General features: G+C 50.7%; 1 protein-coding gene across 1 annotated transcript; it reads right to left on the bottom strand.

The window, feature by feature from the left end:
• Positions 1-16,137: 16,137 nt before the first annotated feature.
• LOC100282210 (pectinesterase inhibitor domain containing protein) lies at positions 16,138-17,033 on the bottom strand. The gene has a single exon (NM_001155122.1). The coding sequence runs from the start codon at positions 17,020-17,022 to the stop codon at positions 16,474-16,476; it is 549 nt and encodes a 182-aa protein (NP_001148594.1). The 5' UTR covers positions 17,023-17,033; the 3' UTR covers positions 16,138-16,473.
• Positions 17,034-19,110: the final 2,077 nt, after the last annotated feature.

Below are 19,110 nucleotides of genomic sequence, written 5' to 3'. Positions count from 1 at the left end.
AGATAAGAGACCTTCATTGCTTCGATCTATTCAATGGGTAGATCGAAGGAGGAAGATTGTCATAAATACAGACCTTCCAAGAATAACATAGAAATGCTCAAGAGAGATCATTATTGATGTACCTCCTTTATTGTTCTTTCTTGAATACAAATGGTTACATACATACCTTTGAGAGTCAAGGTAATATTATGAAGGTAAGTAAATGACATAACTTTGGAGGCAGAACAATCTTGATTTCTCCCCTCCTCCTGAAAGAGTCTTTGTATGCATGGCATTGTACCTCTATTTATAGTGACCAGTTAGAGTACATCTTCGTATAAAATTACAAACATGCCACTAACTTCTATACATACAAAATAACAAATCTCCTAAGGGCATTGTCGTCGTTTCCTTCATAGGCATGCTGACCAATTCTCAGGGTTCTTCCTTCATCTTAGTCGGTTCATCACTTCGTGCCTAGACTCTGAAGCCAAAGCTCTTAGCTTCGCCTTTGCCTATGTCTTCGAGATGAAGGTCTGAGATGAAGGCGATCTTCATTATTTCTTTGGTATACCGAAACAGACTTAGAAATAATTGTGACTTAATGTTTTGAGGACCTTCGCCAAGAGAAAGCCCTAATAATAACTATCCGGCTCAATGAGATCTAAACATCAACTCTTATGCATGGCAAGGACCTCTACGTGAAGTACAACAAGTAGGCATGTATGAGTATGGACAGCCACACCCTGTGGGGGATAGATATCCCCTGGGTCCACTAAAGAAGTAAAAGGCCTCACGAACGGCCCAAGGGCCCAATAATTCGTAAGGTCATTCTTTCGTGGGCCTAGGGAGAGACAGCCAACAAAGGAGACGTGAGACTAATTAATGCAAACACAGGCGGCCCACAACGTCGAACGAACGGATCACAACAGAGACCCGACTTTCCCGCGCTGAAGCCCTCATGCAACAGAGCCATGCGAGGATAAGTCGGCGAAGGTTACGTAGGGATAAGCTCAAGGGGTTCACTATCTTCTAGCTACTTGTTGTTATCGTATCACATGTACTGCCCCACGGTCGAGTATATAAGGCCTAGGGGGCACCCCTTCAGATCGATCGACCCTGTTCTACTAAGCCACCCACAAAAACTCTCTGCGCCCTCTATCCAGAGAATCCTCTTGTAACCACGCTCATATACTCACCAGGACGTAGGGTGTTACGCACTTCTAAGCGGCCCGAACCTGCAAATCTTGTCCATTGTCCCTCGTGCGATCGGCACGAACCATTTTGCTACAGTCGTCGGCACCGTCCTACTCCTAAAAGCACCTTGAGGGGCAACCCCGAGTGTGCGGTCGGACCCAAAACACTGACAGCTGGCGCGCCAGGTAGGGGGTGTGTCGACGATCCAAGCTAGCTCAATGGCCGTCACCTTCCACAGCAAGATTACCATGCGTCCCGGATCCACATTCTGCTTCGGGACAATCTCATCCGTGGCGGACGAAGAAGGAATTCTACACCGCCTCGCGGATCTACCGGAACAGAAGTCTCCTCCAACAAACTCCGAAAATGCTGGAAAAACGCTACCTCCGGCTCTTCGGAACAAGATCGCCTCCAGGGAGGCTGGAGCTAGAAGCTCGCTGACCCGGAAGACTCCGCTGTCTACTTCCCCGACGAAAGAATGAACACAGGTCATGAGAAGGAAGGAGATCAAGGAGAGGCCAGTCATTCTTCCCGTTCCTCCGACCTCAAAGGAGAACGGAAAGAAAGTCGCCGCGGCGGCAATACCGTTCTACCCCGACGTCCTCTTCATCGGGAGGGCAGAATCGCCCACCGTCTCCGACGATGAACCGACTGCGCCCGGAGAAGAACCGCCTCAGCGAGAATCCCGCCGACGAAGGAACCGACGCAGGAACGTTCGACGACATCATGCAGCTGGAGAACGGGATCCGGAGCAGCCTGTCTCGCGAGACGAGGTCTCAGAGATAGGAGAAACTCCGGAAGAACGCGTCTTCAGGGAACGAAGGAACTCCCGACGACGAGATCGCCGTCGGACTCAGGAGCAAGCCGAGCAAGATGCAAGGCAACGACGCGAGAATCCGCTCTTCGGGCGCAACCTGAACCCTGACTTCGCCCGAGCTATGAATACGCCGAGCGAAGTCGGAGGCGTTCTGGCCCGGATAGCCGACGGACTTCCTCGGACCCCCGATGCCGAGGGATACCGGCGCCTGCTCACTCAGGCAGCCAACCATCTTCTACCGCTCGCCCACCCGCCGAACGATCTGCGACACGCCATCAACAGTCGCCGAGACGCGCGAAGCTCTATCAATGCTTCGCGCGAACGGCGGCACGAGAACGAAATTCGTCGTCGGGAGGAGTATGACCGAGATCATGGCTTCCCGACTCAAAGCCAGGCCACCCGAACTGAGTCGGCAACAGCTTCAACTGGTGGAACCACCCGGGGACGGTCGAGGAACCACCACCGCCACTCCCCTCCCCGGGACAGACGACATCCTCGACGACAGGAGGACACGTGCGGAGTATCTGCTCTTACTCCGCGCCTTAGGGCCATCCAATGGCCTCCCAACTTCAAGGTATCCAATGTCGACAAATATGAACCTAAGCAGGATCCAGGGGGCTGGTTAGCCGTCTACACCACCGCTGCTCAGGCTGCCGGGGCATCCGAGGACGTCATGACTGCGTATCTGCCCATCGTCCTCGGGCAAGACGCGCTGCAGTGGCTACGACATCTACCCCGACACTGCATCGATGACTGGGGAGACTTCAGCCGACGTTTCACCGCCAACTTCCAGTCTCTCTCCGACAAGCCAGCGCAACCATGGGACCTCAAATCCATCAAGCGCCGGGGGGATGAGACTCTCCGGTCATACCTTAAAAGGTTCCAGACCATGAGAAACCGCATCCCCGAGGTCACGGAGGTGGCCGTGATCGAGGATTTCTACAGAGGATCTAATGACTCGGCTTTCGTCCGAGCCATACTGCAAAAGGCGCCAACCACCTCCGAGGAGCTATTCCGGGAAGCCGACCTCTACATCACCGCTGACGAGCGGGCCCAGGACCTCATCGGAGGAGCAAAACCCGCACCGGCGGCACCACGACGCGACGCGAACCAGCCGCCCGACAAGCGCTGGGAGAAGAGGCCTCGCGAAGAGGTACACGCCGCCGGACCACCCGCCTCTCGCGCCCGAGGAGGACCTCGTGGAGGCGAACGCACGCTGGACGACATCCTCGACGCCCAGTGCCCGTACCACAAGGATATGCGCCACACTCTCCGCAACTGCCGGGACTTCAAGCACTCCGTCGGGCATGGCCGACCCTTCCAACCTCTACCACCTCCTCCGCCGAGGGGAGGACCAGATGAACCACGACAGCCCCATCAGCCGGAGGAGGGGGGAGGAGGAGCTTTCCCGCGCGTTGACAGGGAGGTCAACGTCATCTTCGGCGGACATGGGTCGCAGGAGAACAAGAGACAACAAAAGCTCAACGACCGGCAGATATTGGTGGCGACCACCGGCCCTCCCGCCCCATACCGGTGGTCGGAGCACCCAATCACGTTCACTCGGGATGATCAATGGCTCAACTTCGACCACCCGGGCAAATACCCGCTCCTCGTCGATCCGGTGATCCGAGAGAGCCGGGTGAAGAAGGTGCTAGTGGATGGGGGGAGCAGCATCAATGTCACCTTCCCCCGTACGCTTCAAGGCTTGGGAGTTCACCTCAAAGAGCTCCATGAGTCAGACACTCCTTTCTTCGGCATCGTGCCGACGGAAGGGGAATACCCGCTGGGCCACATCTACATGCCGGTCACCTTCGGGACTCCGGATAACTACAGAACCGAGTTCCTGAGGTTCGAGGTGGCGAACTTCGACTGCGGGTACAACGCCATCATCGGGAGGCCAGGGCTGGCCAAGTTCATGGCCATCCCACACTATACGTACATGATACTGAAGATGCCCGGACCACAAGGAATCATAACTGTGCGCGCTGACTTCCAAGGCGCCGCGGAATGTTTCCGAGTGGCCATCCAAGTAGCCCTCACCACCAAGCCGTCAACGGTTCCTTCTACACCGGCGAACTCTAAGCCTGATGAAGACCTCGCCGTGCCGGCAAACGAAGCTCAGGCCGCGACCTCTATGCGGCCGACTGAGGACACCAAGCGGATCAACCTGGGGTTCGCTGATGAGCGCAAGACGGCCATCATCAGCTCCAGTTTGAGTGACAAATAGGAAAGCGCGCTCGTCCAGTTCCTGCAAGATAACCGAGACGTATTCGCATGGCAACCTGCGGATATGCCGGGAGTCCCAAGAGAACTGGCCGAGCACAAATTGAAGGTCTATCCCCAGGCGAGGCCGATCCGGCAAAAGCTGCGTCGTTTCACGCCCGACAAGAGAGAAGCCATTCGTGCCGAGTTGGCCCGCCTGGTCGCGGCCGGATTTATTAGAGAAGTATTACACCCCGAGTGGTTAGCCAACCCTGTTCTTGTACTCAAAAAGAATAAAGTGGATTGGCGCATGTGTGTCGACTATACCGATCTCAACAAACACTGTCCGAAGGATCCCTTCGGGCTCCCAAGGATAGATCAGGTGGTGGATTCCACCGCTGGATGTTCGATGCTGTCTTTCTTAGATTGCTATTCCGGGTATCATCAGATTAGTTTGGCAAAAGAAGACGAAGAAAAAACGGCGTTCATCACCCCGTTTGGTGCTTTCTGTTACACCTCCATGCCGTTCGGCCTCAAAAACGCTGGAGCGACTTATCAGAGAGCTATTCAAACATGCTTAGCCGATCACTGGGGCAAGCGTGTGGAAGCTTACGTGGACGATGTGGTGATCAAAACGGAGAATCCGGAAAATTTCATCGAAGACTTACAGCTAGTTTTCAACAGCTTGAGAAGATATAGATGGAAGCTCAATCCTGAGAAATGCGTCTTCGGGGTACCAGCAGGAAAGTTACTCGGATTTATTGTCAGCCACCGGGGAATTGAAGCTAATCCAGATAAGATTGAAGCTATCATGAAGATGGAAGCTCCTCGATCGCAAAAGAAGGTTCAGCGACTCACTGGATGTATGGCAGCCCTGAGCAGATTCATATCCAGGCTGGGAGAAAAAGGTCTGCCATTTTATAAACTGCTGAAGAAGGTGGATAAGTTTCAATGGACTTCAGAGGCACAGGAAGCCCTAGACGCACTGAAGAAATTCCTGACGACGCCGCCAGTATTGAAACCGCCCCGGCGAGCTACGCCGACTCAGCCGGCTGAAGATCTGCTGTTATATATCTCTTGCACGACTCACGTGGTAAGCACTGCGTTGGTAGTCGAGCGAGTGGAAGAAGGGCATGCCTACCCGGTACAACATCCCGTCTATTTCATCAGTGAGGTTCTAGGCCCATCGAAGAAAAAGTATCCTCAAGTTCAGAAGCTATTATATGCAGTACTTCTAACTGCCCGCAAACTGCGCCACTACTTTGACGACCACAAAGTCACAGTAGTTACTGGTTTTCCAATAGGGGACATTCTTCACAACAAGGAAGTCATTGGCCGAATAGCCAAGTGGGCTTGCGAGTTGGGGTCCCATGATATCGAGTTCCGACCTCGCACCGCCATCAAAACTCAAGCACTGGTCGACTTCGTATCAGAGTGGACAGAACAGCAAGTGCCGGATAATCCAGAAACCACAGAAGTATGGCGAATGTATTTTGATGGCTCGCTGAAGCTGCAGGGAGCAGGAGCAGGAATTCTCTTCACTGCACCTGGAGGCGAACACCTCAAGTACGCTCTCCAATTGCTATTCCCGGCCTCTAACAACGCAGCCGAGTATGAAGCTTTGATACACAGATTAAACATCGCCATATCGCTGGGTGTCAAGAGACTGATGGTGTACGGGGATTCTCTGGTAGTCATCAGTCAGATAAACAAGGAATGGGATTGTTCAAGTGATTCAATGGGAAGATACTGCGCCGCCGTCCGAAAGCTAGAAGATAAATTCGAAGGCCTGGAGTTTCATCATATAGAAAGAGATCGGAACACGGCGGCTGATGTACTGTCCAAGCTCGGATCCGGTCGGACTCAAGTCCCGCCCGGGGTCTTCATGCAAGAAATCAATCAGCCGAGCATCTCGACGGATCAAATAGAAGAGTGCAACATCATAGACCAACCCGAGTCAGACTCTGATGACTGGAGGCAACCGATTATTAAGTATATAAAGAATGAAGAAGAGCCGGATGACAAGAATTCGGCAGAGCGTATTGCCAGACAATCAGCTCACTATACACTCATTGGGGAGGTGTTATACCGGAGGGGCGCGTCAGGCGTCCTCATGAAGTGCGTTCTCCCGTCCACCGGGAAACAACTTCTGGAGGAAGTCCATGCAGGGCAGTGCGGGGTACATGCAGCATCCAGAACATTAGTCGGGAAGGTTTTCAGGTCAGGATTCTATTGGCCGACGGCAAAGAATGATGCAGCCGAGCTAGTTCAGAGATGCGAAGCCTGCCAGTACCTGTCAAAACAACAGCACATGCCAGCACAGCAGCTACAAACCATACCAGTAACTTGGCCTTTTGCATGCTGGGGATTGGATATGATTGGACCTTTCAAGAAAGCTCAAGGAGGATACACCCATGTATTGGTGGCAATTGACAAGTTCACTAAATGGATAGAGTTTCAGCCCATTGCCTCCTTAACCTCTGCTAAAGCCGTGGAATTCATACAAAGCATAATATTCAGATTTGGGATACCCAACAGTATCATCACCGACTTGGGATCCAACTTCACCAGTTCAGAATTCTTTGACTTCTGCGAGCAAAAAAGCATTCAGATCAAGTATGCATCTGTAGCCCATCCAAGAGCCAACGGGCAGGTTGAGCGAGCCAACGGAATGATATTGGAGGCACTCAGAAAAAGGGTCTTTGACAAAAATGAAAAATTCGCAGGAAAATGGATAAGAGAATTGCCTTATGTTGTTTGGAGCTTGAGAACTCAACCTAGCCGGGCCCTGCATGGAAACACTCCTTTCTTTATGGTCTATGGGTCGGAGGCAGTGCTACCTGCTGATCTCAAGTTTGGGGCGCCAAGATTGATCTTCGAAAGCATAGCAGAAGCCGAAGCCACTAGGCTGGAGGATATCGACGTACTCGAGGAAGAGCGACTGAATGCGGTGATTCAATCAGCACGATACCAGCAGACTCTAAGGCGCTACCACGACAAAGCTGTGCGGCAACGTTTCTTTTCGATGGGAGACCTCGTCCTCCGCCGAATTCTAACGGGGGAGGGACGGCACAAGTTATCACCCTTATGGGAGGGACCTTTCATAGTAGCAGAAGTCACTCGTCCCGGATCATATCGCCTCACCCAAATGGATGGTACAGAAGTCGGGAACTCCTGGAACATAGAGCACCTCCGAAAGTTTTACCCATAGCTGTATCTCAAAACAGCCAGGGTGACCATGTATTCTGTATAAAGGAAATATGTCATCAATAAAGAGAGATTTCAAAGATACTTGACTCATTTATGATTGACTTGCATTCTTACTTAACTCGGGGTGACCACTATGCCCTACGAACGGAGCAATCGGCTTAAGTCGGCAACGACTTAAGGCGGTGCAACATGCTCACGCTTACTTAACTCGGGGTGACCACTATGCCCTACGAACGGAGCAATCGGCTTAAGTCGGCAACGACTTAAGGCGGTGCAACATGCTCACGCTTACTTAACTCGGGGTGACCACTATGCCCTACGAACGGAGCAATCGGCTTAAGTCGGCAACGACTTAAGGCGGTGCAACATGCTCACGCTTACTTAACTCGGGGTGACCACTATGCCCTACGAACGGAGCAATCGGCTTAAGTCGGCAACGACTTAAGGCGGTGCAACATGCTCACGCTTACTTAACTCGGGGTGACCACTATGCCCTACGAACGGAGCAATCGGCTTAAGTCGGCAACGACTTAAGGCGGTGCAACATGCTCACGCTTACTTAACTCGGGGTGACCACTATGCCCTACGAACGGAGCAATCGACTTAAGTCGGCAACGACTTGAGGCGGTGCAACATGCTCACGCTTACTCTACCGGGGGTGACCACTATGCCCTACTAACGGAAGTTACCGGCTAAAAGTAATTGATGGTTTGAACCAGTATAGCATACTCACACTTATGCAGTTCAAGGGATGATCTCCATATCCCACAAACAAACTTCATAATCATCATACAGCGTTACCACAAACTTGCAAACTAATAATTTCTGATACAATAAGGGAGTAATAACGTCATTCGAATGATAAGTCGATACTTGATCATGCTAACTGCGCGCTCAGAGCACGCGAACTGTTTCTTTATTTTCTAATGTCTTTCTCAGGAACGACTGACGAAGAAGGGCGATTCGAGGAATCAGGGGCAGCATTCACGTCGGCTTTTATATCTTCAGGGACAGCCACGCCGGGTCTTCTCATCAAGATTCGTCCTGCTCGAATGGCCTTGTCCAGGGCCTTATCGCGCTGAGCTTTAAAAGTGACAGCAGCTTCTTCAGCAACTTTAACAGCCTGCTGAGCAGTTTCTAACTCCTGAGCAATGGATTTCTTAGAAGCTCGGAGTCCCTTGATGGTGGCATCCTTTGCCGATAGCAACTGTGTAAGGCGGGCTACTTCATCCGAGGATTCTTGCAGTTGACGGCGCTGATTGTCAAGCTCCTCCATAGTAAAACGGTGGCTCCTCTCCAAGATGGTCAGCGAGTTGCTGGAATCTCGGTACAATCTGTCCAAGTTATCGCGAGAAGCGGCAAGGATGCGTTTTTCCTCCTACAAGCAAAAATCAACTCATTCAGAATCCAAGAACATCATAAGGCGAAGCACAGATTCGTAAGCTACCTTCTCAGAGTCAAGCTGGACATGAAGGGAGGAACTCAGAGCGTTGGCATCATCCAAAGCCGTAGAGACCTGACTCAACTCGATCTGACTTTGAGAATACTTCTCCTCGAAGTCAGCGCATCGTCGAGCCATTTCGGCTTGATCTTGAGAGTGTTTTTCTTCAAGAACTGTGATCTGCCGAGTCATCCCTATCAACAAGTATTCAAACAAAATGAGGTCAGAAGGTAAAACAATCCACGGGCAAGAACAAAGGAGAAGAAGAAAGGACACTAACCAGCATTGGCGGCCTCCAACTCAGATACACGACTCCGAAGCAACACCGGATTCCAACGCTCAAGAGATGAAGCCACCTCCGGGATGGAAGCACCCTGCGACTTCAGCTGGCCGACCATTCCATCCACCAAAGCCTGATAAGAAGAGCGGATGATCATAATGGCAACAATTCACGCAACATAAAGATCCAACTAAAGCACAGCACAGCACCTGGAGGTTGGAGAAAAGCGAAGGGATCCCCAAATCATTCGAAATCGGCTGATGACCAGGTGCCAGACCACCACTCGAAGCAGGTTGCAGCAGACCAGCAGGAACAAGCTCAGTACATTCAGCAGAGTTTAACTCCAGACCAGTGGGGATGCTGCCCTCCAAAGCGACCCCCTGATCCGGAGTCCGAGCCACCATCATGCCGCCAGAGTGTGGAGGTGAACCCACATGAACATCCATGGAAGTGCAGGAGGGAGACCCCGCTCGGACACCCTCGGGGGCTGGGTCAAGGTTGGCACTGCCCACTTGAGCCGGGTCACCCCCGGCAACACCCTCGGGGGCTGGGTAGTGGCCTACACTCCTCGCCTGAGTTGAGCCCTCCCCGGCGACACCCTCGGGGGCTGGGCACATGTCAGCACTATTCAAAGGATCCAAGCTCTCTGTCGTGACCACCTCTAAGGTCGACGGGCCTTCAGCTGTTTCCACAGGATCAGGACGGTCCAAGTCATTATCCCGGCCCTCGAGATCGTGCTCTAAGGTCGACGAGGCACGGGATGACCTCAACCCAGCATCTGGCACGGCTGCACAAGTTTCTGTTGCATCAACGTCCGCAGGTTCCAACAGCAAGTTCTCAGGGACCATATCCTCTAGAGCTTGATCAAAATTGGCCATGGACAGTTCTTGCAGACCAATAAGAGCAGACAAGGCAGGAGAAGGAACCCCACTACTACCACCGCTAGCGACGAACTGACGACTGTTCTTCCGAGTTAATGGAGTTTCATTCTCTTCCTCCTCATCTTCCACAGCAACAGCACAAACAGCATCCTCATCAGCAGCGGGCGGAGCACACCCATTGGGATCAATGTCAGCAAGACCAGTTGTAGTCACTTCTTCAGCAGTAGGAGCTAAGGTGCTGGCATCCTCATCAAAGCTAGACACTCGCCGGAGGCGTCTTCTTTTCCTTTTCTGCTCATCAGCAGAAGGCTCGGGCTGACTAGTTCGGCTGGGACGCCTCGGGCGAGTATCGGCAGGTTTCGAGACATCCAAGGTCGCATCAACCTCTGGAAGCGGCACCACTGCCAATGTACCATCAGGAGCAGTATCAGATGAATCCTCAGCTAGCAGATCGAGCATGTCATTTATGTCTGCGTCACTAGGGTTCAGGGGCACTTCAAAATAAATCTGCCGTTCATCATCAGGTATCTCCCCGAGCGAAGCAACTAAGGAACGGACCTCTTCAGCAGAAGGTCGAACTCTAAGACCCAAATTGCTATCTGTCACGGGCGGATTGGACACAAAAAGAATGAAATCTTTGGGAGAAGGCAGCTTCCAAGCCGAGTATGCCACTGGAGCTCCAACGTTTGAAACCTTACCCCTGAGGATCATCTCGAGTCGGCTCACCAAATCAACAGAAGGAATTCTCCTATTAGTAACTCGAGTCGAGTCGGCCAGCCCTCGGTAAAGATATGCCGGATAGGCCCTGTCCTTCAGCGGCTGAATGTTTTTGAAAACAAAGTCTGTGACCACGGCTTCGGCAGTCAGACCTCTCTCTTTCAGTAATCCAACCTCAGTGAGCAACACGCCCGCCTCGGCTACCTCTTGGTCCGTGGGAGACTCAGTCCAACTCGGAGTACGAACGTCTGCCTGTCTCCCTGAGCGAGGAGGGAGAGAATTTCCATAATTATCCATTATAAACCACTCCAGACGCCAACCTTTAATGCTGTCCTTGAGGGGTATCTCGAGATACTCGGTCTTCCGCCCCCGGCGCATCTCTAAACTGGCACCTCCGACCAATTGATGCTGCCCCCCGGCCATCCCAGGACGGCAGTGATACAGATACTTCCACAAGCCAAAATGCGGAAGCACGCCAAGATAAGCTTCGCAAAGGTGAACGAAAATAGAGATTTGGAGAATGGAGTTAGGGTTCAAGTGAGTCAGGTTGATGTGATAAAAATCAAGGATACCACGGAAAAAAGGAGATATGGGAAGGCCGAGGCCGCGAAGAAGAAAAGGAGTGTAAACCACTGACTCGTGGGTATCTTCGGTTGGGACAGTGGTCCCATGGCAAGAACGCCAAGAACAGAGTTCCCGTGGAGGGAGAACCCCGATGGAAACAAGGCGGAGAAGCTCAACTTCAGAAATCACAGACATATGGTTACCTGCGAAGGGTAACTGACTGTTGGGGTCGATGGTGGGGATCACTGCAGCAGACGAGTTCGCGGTTTTCCTCTTGGGCGCCATCTTGTCTCTCGCTGGCGAAACAGAGCAGGAGGTGAGTGGCAGAGAAGACTCAGATGCGGAAATGCAAGAACTAGGGCACGGAAAGCAAAGGCGGCTAAAAGCGCGACTCTTAAGGGATATTCTTGAGCCAGATACCTTTTCAAAAGTGCCCAGTCATCACCCGGCGGTCATCTCCGAAATCCCAGCATGCCACGTGGATATCTAACAGTTATTTCCAAGAAAGCCGATGTGCCACCTCATCACTCAGCCGTTTTCCTCAGATTAACTTGAGAAGCTGGCTATCACTCGGCGCTGCCTCTAAAACGCCGGCCACGTGTTCAATCGCTCGGCATTGCTTCTAAAATGCCGACGCCGACCTTCAATCACTCGGCGCTGCCTCTAAAGCGCCGACCACGTGTTCAATCGCTCGGCATTACTTCTAAAATGCCGACGCCGACCTTCAATCACTCGGCGCTGCCTCTAAAACGCCGACCACGTGTTCAATCGCTCGGCATTACTTCTAAAATGCCGACGCCGACCATCAATCACTCGGCGCTGCCTCTGAAACGCCGACCACGTGTTCAATCGCTCGGCATTACTTCTAAAATGCCGACGCCGACCATCAATCACTCGGCGCTGCATCTAAAGCGCCGACCCCGTATTTTGTCGCTTGGCATTACTTCTAAAATGCCGATGCCGACCTTCTATCACTCGGCATTGCCTCTAAAACGCTGATCTTGTGTTCGATTGCTCAGTGTTACTTCTAAAACGCTGATATCAATCTTCACAATCGCTCGGCGCTGTTGCTACTATATCAAAAGAATCGGTTCAACATTCAGCAAAAGCAGTGACAAGTCATCAAAAAGAAGGGATAAAACGGCAATCTTCATTAAAGGGAAGTTGACAAGCTTACAAACCAACTCTTTATGAGTTGGTACTTCCCTAATTCTACTTTACATTACTACTACTACTAAACTACATTATACTACACTAATTACTACTACATTATTTTATCTATACTAAACTATACTAATATCTAAGAAGACCAGTGGCACCTAGCCACTGGCCCTGCCCCTGCCGCCGCCGCCGCCCTTGGTGCTGCCCCTGCTGCTGCCCCTGGTGCTGTCCCCGCTGCCGCCGTTGCTGCCCTTGGTGCTGCCCCTGCTGCTGCCCTTGGTGCTGCCCCTGCCGTCGCCGCCGCCCCTGCCACTGCTGCCGCCGTCGTCGTCATCATCGTCGTCGTCGTCGTCGTCGTCTTCACCCTCGTCGCCGCCGTCCGAGTCCTCCTCATCCGAGGAGTACTCCGACTCATCCGAGCCTTCGAGCCCGGCGCGCTCGACGGCCCGGATGTATGTCCAGACCTCCGCGGCTATCCCCTGGGAGTCGTCCGAGTCATCGGACGACGCCGGGGGAGAGACGGGAGCCGAAGACCCCTCGGGCTCGGAGGAGAACTCCTCCTCCGAGTACTCCGAGTCACCAAACTCCTCCGATGGAGGAGTCGGTTCACGCTTACGCTTGTTGTTCTTGCCCATGGTTAAAGCTTTGGGAGAGAAGAAAGGGAAGAAGCAGTAAGGAGCAGCGAAGAGATGTGAAGAAACCAGAGAAGCAAAGGGGTTATTTATAGAAGGGAAAGGCAACCGCTCACTTCTAACCGCGGTCACTGAACAGTCGCAAGGCATTCAATAAGCACTTCCACCCACCCGAAGACACGTCAGACGGCGGACGCCGTTTCATGCAACACTACACCCATTGGGACTCCAGTCAACAGCGCGAAGGATATGATTACACTAGCCGTCCCATCGCATTACTACTCAGAGGCAACCGGCTAAAACACTCAGCGCACCAAGCCGTCCCTTGCCCACACCCATTGGGGGGGGACGCCCAGGAATTATCGGTATATTTTTCAAACGGTCACATCTGTGCAGAGCATGCAGTGAATACCTCAAGACAAAAATGAGATATCAGTAAGGATCAGAGGAAAGCCAAATATAACCAGCAAAGTACAAGATATGGCCGACAGAAGCGACGTGAAGACTAGACAGAGAACGTCCGTCAAACGTCCAATCAATCGCAGAAGCAAATAAATTGCACTACCTAGCAAGATATGGATGGATTGCAAACTCGGCTGCTAAAGACAAAATATACGCTGACCTGGGCAGCAAAATATTGATGACATAATGCTGACCTCCAAAGCATAATGCAAAATAGCCTCATGCCAGTTTCCGCAAGTGAAAGGAAAACCTTCGAATGGATTATCCTTAAAAAATTCATTTGAAGGTCGGGGGCTACACCCATTGGGTGCACCTCCGGTGCACCCCATGGAATATTATTCTAAACCGGTATAGCGCCGACTTCTAAGGCGTAGAGCAAGATCGAAAAGACTAATCCTTAACCGAAATGCAGGAGTACGAATGAAGATAACCTTTGGAAGAAGACCTTCGAGTAGATTATCTTCTAAAATCTACTCAAAGGTTGGGGGCTACACCCATTGGGTGCACCCCCGGTGCACCCAATGAATTCCAGAGTCTTACAATCCAAAATGCCGACCTCTAAGGCACAAGCACAAAGCCGAACTTCGGTCGGACGAGTGATCAAAACCAGAGGAGCAGCAAGGAATCATTTTTTGGGCCTTGGATCTTTGAGTTGATTACCTCTAAATCAACCCAAAGATCGGGGGCTTGTGGGGGATAGATATCCCCTGGGTCCACTAAAGAAGTAAAAGGCCTCACGAACGGCCCAAGGGCCCAATAATTCGTAAGGTCATTCTTTCGTGGGCCTAGGGAGAGACAGCCAACAAAGGAGACGTGAGACTAATTAATGCAAACACAGGCGGCCCACAACGTCGAACGAACGGATCACAACAGAGACCCGACTTTCCCGCGCTGAAGCCCTCATGCAACAGAGCCATGCGAGGATAAGTCGGCGAAGGTTACGTAGGGATAAGCTCAAGGGGTTCACTATCTTCTAGCTACTTGTTGTTATCGTATCACATGTACTGCCCCACGGTCGAGTATATAAGGCCTAGGGGGCACCCCTTCAGATCGATCGACCCTGTTCTACTAAGCCACCCACAAAAACTCTCTGCGCCCTCTATCCAGAGAATCCTCTTGTAACCACGCTCATATACTCACCAGGACGTAGGGTGTTACGCACTTCTAAGCGGCCCGAACCTGCAAATCTTGTCCATTGTCCCTCGTGCGATCGGCACGAACCATTTTGCTACAGTCGTCGGCACCGTCCTACTCCTAAAAGCACCTTGAGGGGCAACCCCGGGTGTGCGGTCGGACCCAAAACACCGACACACCCCTCCACTCCCATACTCAAATTTGTCAAATATGTATCAAACATGAACCGAGGCCACATATATTCTATCACTTTGGATCCATATGCTTCTACAGGCGTCCAAGTGTGTTTCTTTTGTTTCTTCATTAACTATTTCTTTGGCATTGATGTTTTCTCGCTAATTTATTTCATACCTTTGTATAGCACTATATATACGGAATGGGCATATAACATGATCCTTCCAACATGCCTGACTATTATGACTCAAGCTGAATATGTGGACCTATGTGTCGTGGGAAAACTGTAAATAAAATTGCTTTTTTGTATTGAGAAGTCTAATTGTTGTTTTCTGGGTAGCCTGAAAAGCTTCAATATATTTAGAGGTGGGGAACTATGTCCCCCTGACCATCTAAAAAGAATTATAGTTTCTGGTTGCATATGTATATTGTATTTGATTTTGGTGTTCAAATGTTGTGTGAATCTATTTTTATCTGTTGTGTAGTATGATTTCAACAAATTACAAATAAACTTTATCAAAATTTTTATTTTCCCATGTGGACAACATTTTCCGGTTCAGTTCACAAGAAAATCGGTGGGGATGGATGGTTTACCGATGTTTTTTTACCAGAATTTGAATTGTAAATTGGTCTGTTTTTTGACAAAACTAGTGGTTTTCGCATGATTTACTGTTTCCGGTGGCGGGTGGTTTCTGAGTAAATTAAAACGGTTACTTGAACTCTGGACTGCACAGATTTGAACCGTGGTCTCTAGAAAGAGAGCACTCGTCTCTAACCGCCATAACTTATGTTGGTTTATATTGTACAAAGAAATTATATATCATATATAAAAACCGCCATGATGTACCGGCAACTAACTAGTAAAAGTAGAATAATGATGGCAGCAGTCGAATTTCACCATATTTGTATTCTTATATCACAAATAATCTTTGTACCAACGCTATGAGTAGCTCGGTCCTGCGTCACCAGGCTCAAGAGGTCGATTTGCTGGCAATATTATGCCCGTTGCCCCCGCAACCCAGTTCAGGCGAACACGAAGAGAAGATCAGCGGACAGCATCACAGCACACAGTGTTTTATGCTGCAAATATAGGGGGTGTTTGGTTTCTAGGGACTAATTTTTAGTCCCCCATTTTATTCTATTTTAGTCCCTAAATTACTAAATATAGAAACTAAAACTCTATTTTAATTTCCCTATTTAACAATTTATGAACTAAAATGGAATAAAGTGGAGGGACTAAAGTTTAGTCCCTATAAACCAAACACCCCTATAACTGAGGAATGTTTCTAGTTGAATTGATTGATGAATGGCTATATATATAGTAATAAAGAAGCACAAATTAGCATGTTATAGAATCATATATATAGGCTGCCCTACACGCGTGCCTCTCAAGTCTCAACGAGCCGTTTCATCCCACGGTCTCAAGACATGTGCCACGCCGCAAGAGGCAACACCGAAAAGAAGGACACGCGCTAGGTCCGCATGAAGTCGGCATGCGTCCAGTCTATCGACTGACAGACACACGCGACCAGCATCAAATTACATATGTTTTAGGCCGGACGACGACGACGACGACGACGTTACCGAACGTAGTAGGGGGTCGGGAAAAAGAAACAAACAAATCAATGGACATGTTCGTAAGGGATCATGTTGGAGAGCGTGCGGCAGATCTCGGACATCTCGATGAGCGACCTGTTGTGGTCCTCCATGGGGTTCTTGGAGACGGCCTTCCTGAACTCCTCGTCGCAGTTCTGCGTGTCCTGCGCCACCATGCTCATCGTGGCGCGGATGGTGACGGCGTCGCGGAAGCCGATGGCGCGCTTGCAGGCGCCGAGGTTGTCGGCGGCGTCCAGGTAGTAGGTCTTGCAGAGGTTCAGCGCCCTCCGCGCCTCGGGCGTCGCGGCCGTCTTGACCTCCTCCTTGGCGAGCCTCCGCGCCGCCTTCACGCGCTTCTTGAACGCGTCCACCTGCATCTCTAGCACCGTCACCGCGTCCACCACCTTGTACTTGTTGGCGTGCTTCCCCGCCGTCCTGGTGCACAGGTCGGGGGACGGAGTCTTCATGCAGATCTCCGCCACCGCCGCGGCTCCCCCGCCTGCAGACGCCGGCCGCGCGGCCAGGACCGCGACGGCAGCCGCGAGGACGATGAGCAGTGCCCAGGCTCCAGCCATCGCTAGCTAGCTGCTGGTTTTTTTAGTCGATCGCAGGGTCTGTGCAACGAAGGCAGATAAATACTACTCCTACAAGGTGGGACGGGTGGCTTCGGTGGCTCTGCATGCATGCATGGACGACGGAAATGACGGCCCTCCTCCATTGCTCGGGTTGCCATGGTCCGCTCGCTGTCGTCTCTTCCCTTGGGATTATACTCCTTGTCCTCATGTTTCGCTCCTTCTTACTAATCTGAGATGGTCTACGGCCTAGAATAGAGCAAAGAGCGCCTGACCGAAATTTTTAAAAAAGACCATCACAATTTGATTCATTGAGCATCTAACGGCTCAAAACAACATGAAAAGGTTACAAAAAAACGGATAAACGACTTGAAATTTAGAGCTGTTTTAGTTTACAGCGTTCGCCGGGAAGCTGCACACTTTGTGTTAGATTTAATAATGAGTTGGCATTGTATAAGAAAACACATGTGGATCTTAACTCACATCACAGACACAGGTTTCATGTTTCTCCCATAGACGTCTATGCTTACTGCAAATCACATACACGTAATCTATATCTATACTATACTTAAAACATCAGTATCAACGGTCGTCTCGCGTCATTTTTTTACAAATAATCACTCACAGCTATTTCAAATTAATCCGTTGCACGCCTATAGATGGCCAAACGGCGGTCCGGCACGGGCCAGACGCCCGCGGGCCACAACTCTGGCCCAGACACGTCATACCGGTCTACTGGCTATGCCGGCCCAGCCCGTTAGCTCGTCGGCCCATTTGATTAAATCAGCGTAAAATGTTAAAAAACAGTGCATGATGTGGGGTTCAAACCCATGCCCTAATGGAAGAAAGATCGAAGACACTAGGTGAAGTTGTCTAACCAGTAGAACATCATGCTCAGATATTTTTAATATTAAATATAAATTGTATATAAGTATATACTCTTTTTGTAAAATAAAAAATTAATCATGTCAGGCCGGCCAGCACTATGGACCGAGGCTACAGCCCAAGCATGGCACGACGTTCTTGGCTCTGCAAGCATTAGGTCGTTTTTTAGACCACGTTGGCGCAGTGGACTCCATGGTGTTTGAGGTTGCTGAATTAGATGGAACAACAATGATTTGTCACACTAAAACAGAAATCATGATCAACTAAGCCCTCTCGGGGGCTTGCTTAAGAATAAGAAAGAGGAATCTTATGGAAATAGCATGGAATAAGGTTTGATCCTATTCATAGGGATTCCGTAAATATCCCATTCCAAAAATCGAAACAATCGGGACTTTTCGGAGATTGACTGCAGTTACTAATTCATGATCTGGCATGTACAGAATGAAAACTTCATTCTCGATTCTACGAGAATTTTTATGAAAGCGTTTCATTTGCTTCTCTTCCATGGAAGTTTCATTTTCCCAGAATGTATCCTAATTTTTGGCCTAATTCTTCTTCTGATGATCGATTTAACCTCTGATCAAAAAGATAGACCTTGGTTCTATTTCATCTCTTCAACAAGTTTAGTAATAAGCATAATGTTGGCACTTGCTCTCAGCGGCAAGGAAGCCAACAAGGGTGAACGGTGGTGACAGCAGGGTTACGCGCACGGGGGGCAATAGCTCTGTTGATCTAGCCTCTCACGGGCACTGTGCGGGGGTATTTATAGGTATCTGAGTGCCCAGCGCCTTGTGTTAAGGACGCATGTGCCCTTAGACACCTAGTTTATCCCCAGAATATTCCCATAAAGCGGGGTTACAAGCCGTAATTACAAGAATGCCTTTACAAACTAGGCCCGTAACACAAAGGCGGCCACGCGGGGCCCGTTACAATGGGCCAGATCACACGTGGGCCTTAGAGCAGGACGAGGCCGTGCTACGGGGAGACGTCACCGCAGGCCTTCGTCTGGTGCTGAATGAAGCGAAGGGTGTCCCTGCCCGTTTTGTCTTCGTCAAACCAGCGACTGCAGCGAGAGACGACGAGCGAAGGGTGGCGTCTTTGCCTTCGCCCCAACATTTGCCCTCCGAGGGACCAGTTCGACAAAGTCACCTGGTGCCGAAGACGTCGCTGGATGGCGGAGACGCTGCCCTCGCTCGAAGTGGTTCC

Source organism: Zea mays, chromosome 3 (genome assembly GCF_902167145.1).
Source record: "Zea mays cultivar B73 chromosome 3, Zm-B73-REFERENCE-NAM-5.0, whole genome shotgun sequence".
Classification (NCBI taxonomy): Eukaryota; Viridiplantae; Streptophyta; class Magnoliopsida; order Poales; family Poaceae; genus Zea; species Zea mays.
The sequence above is the reverse complement of the archived record's forward strand: the minus strand, read 5'-3'. Positions and strand labels throughout refer to the sequence as shown.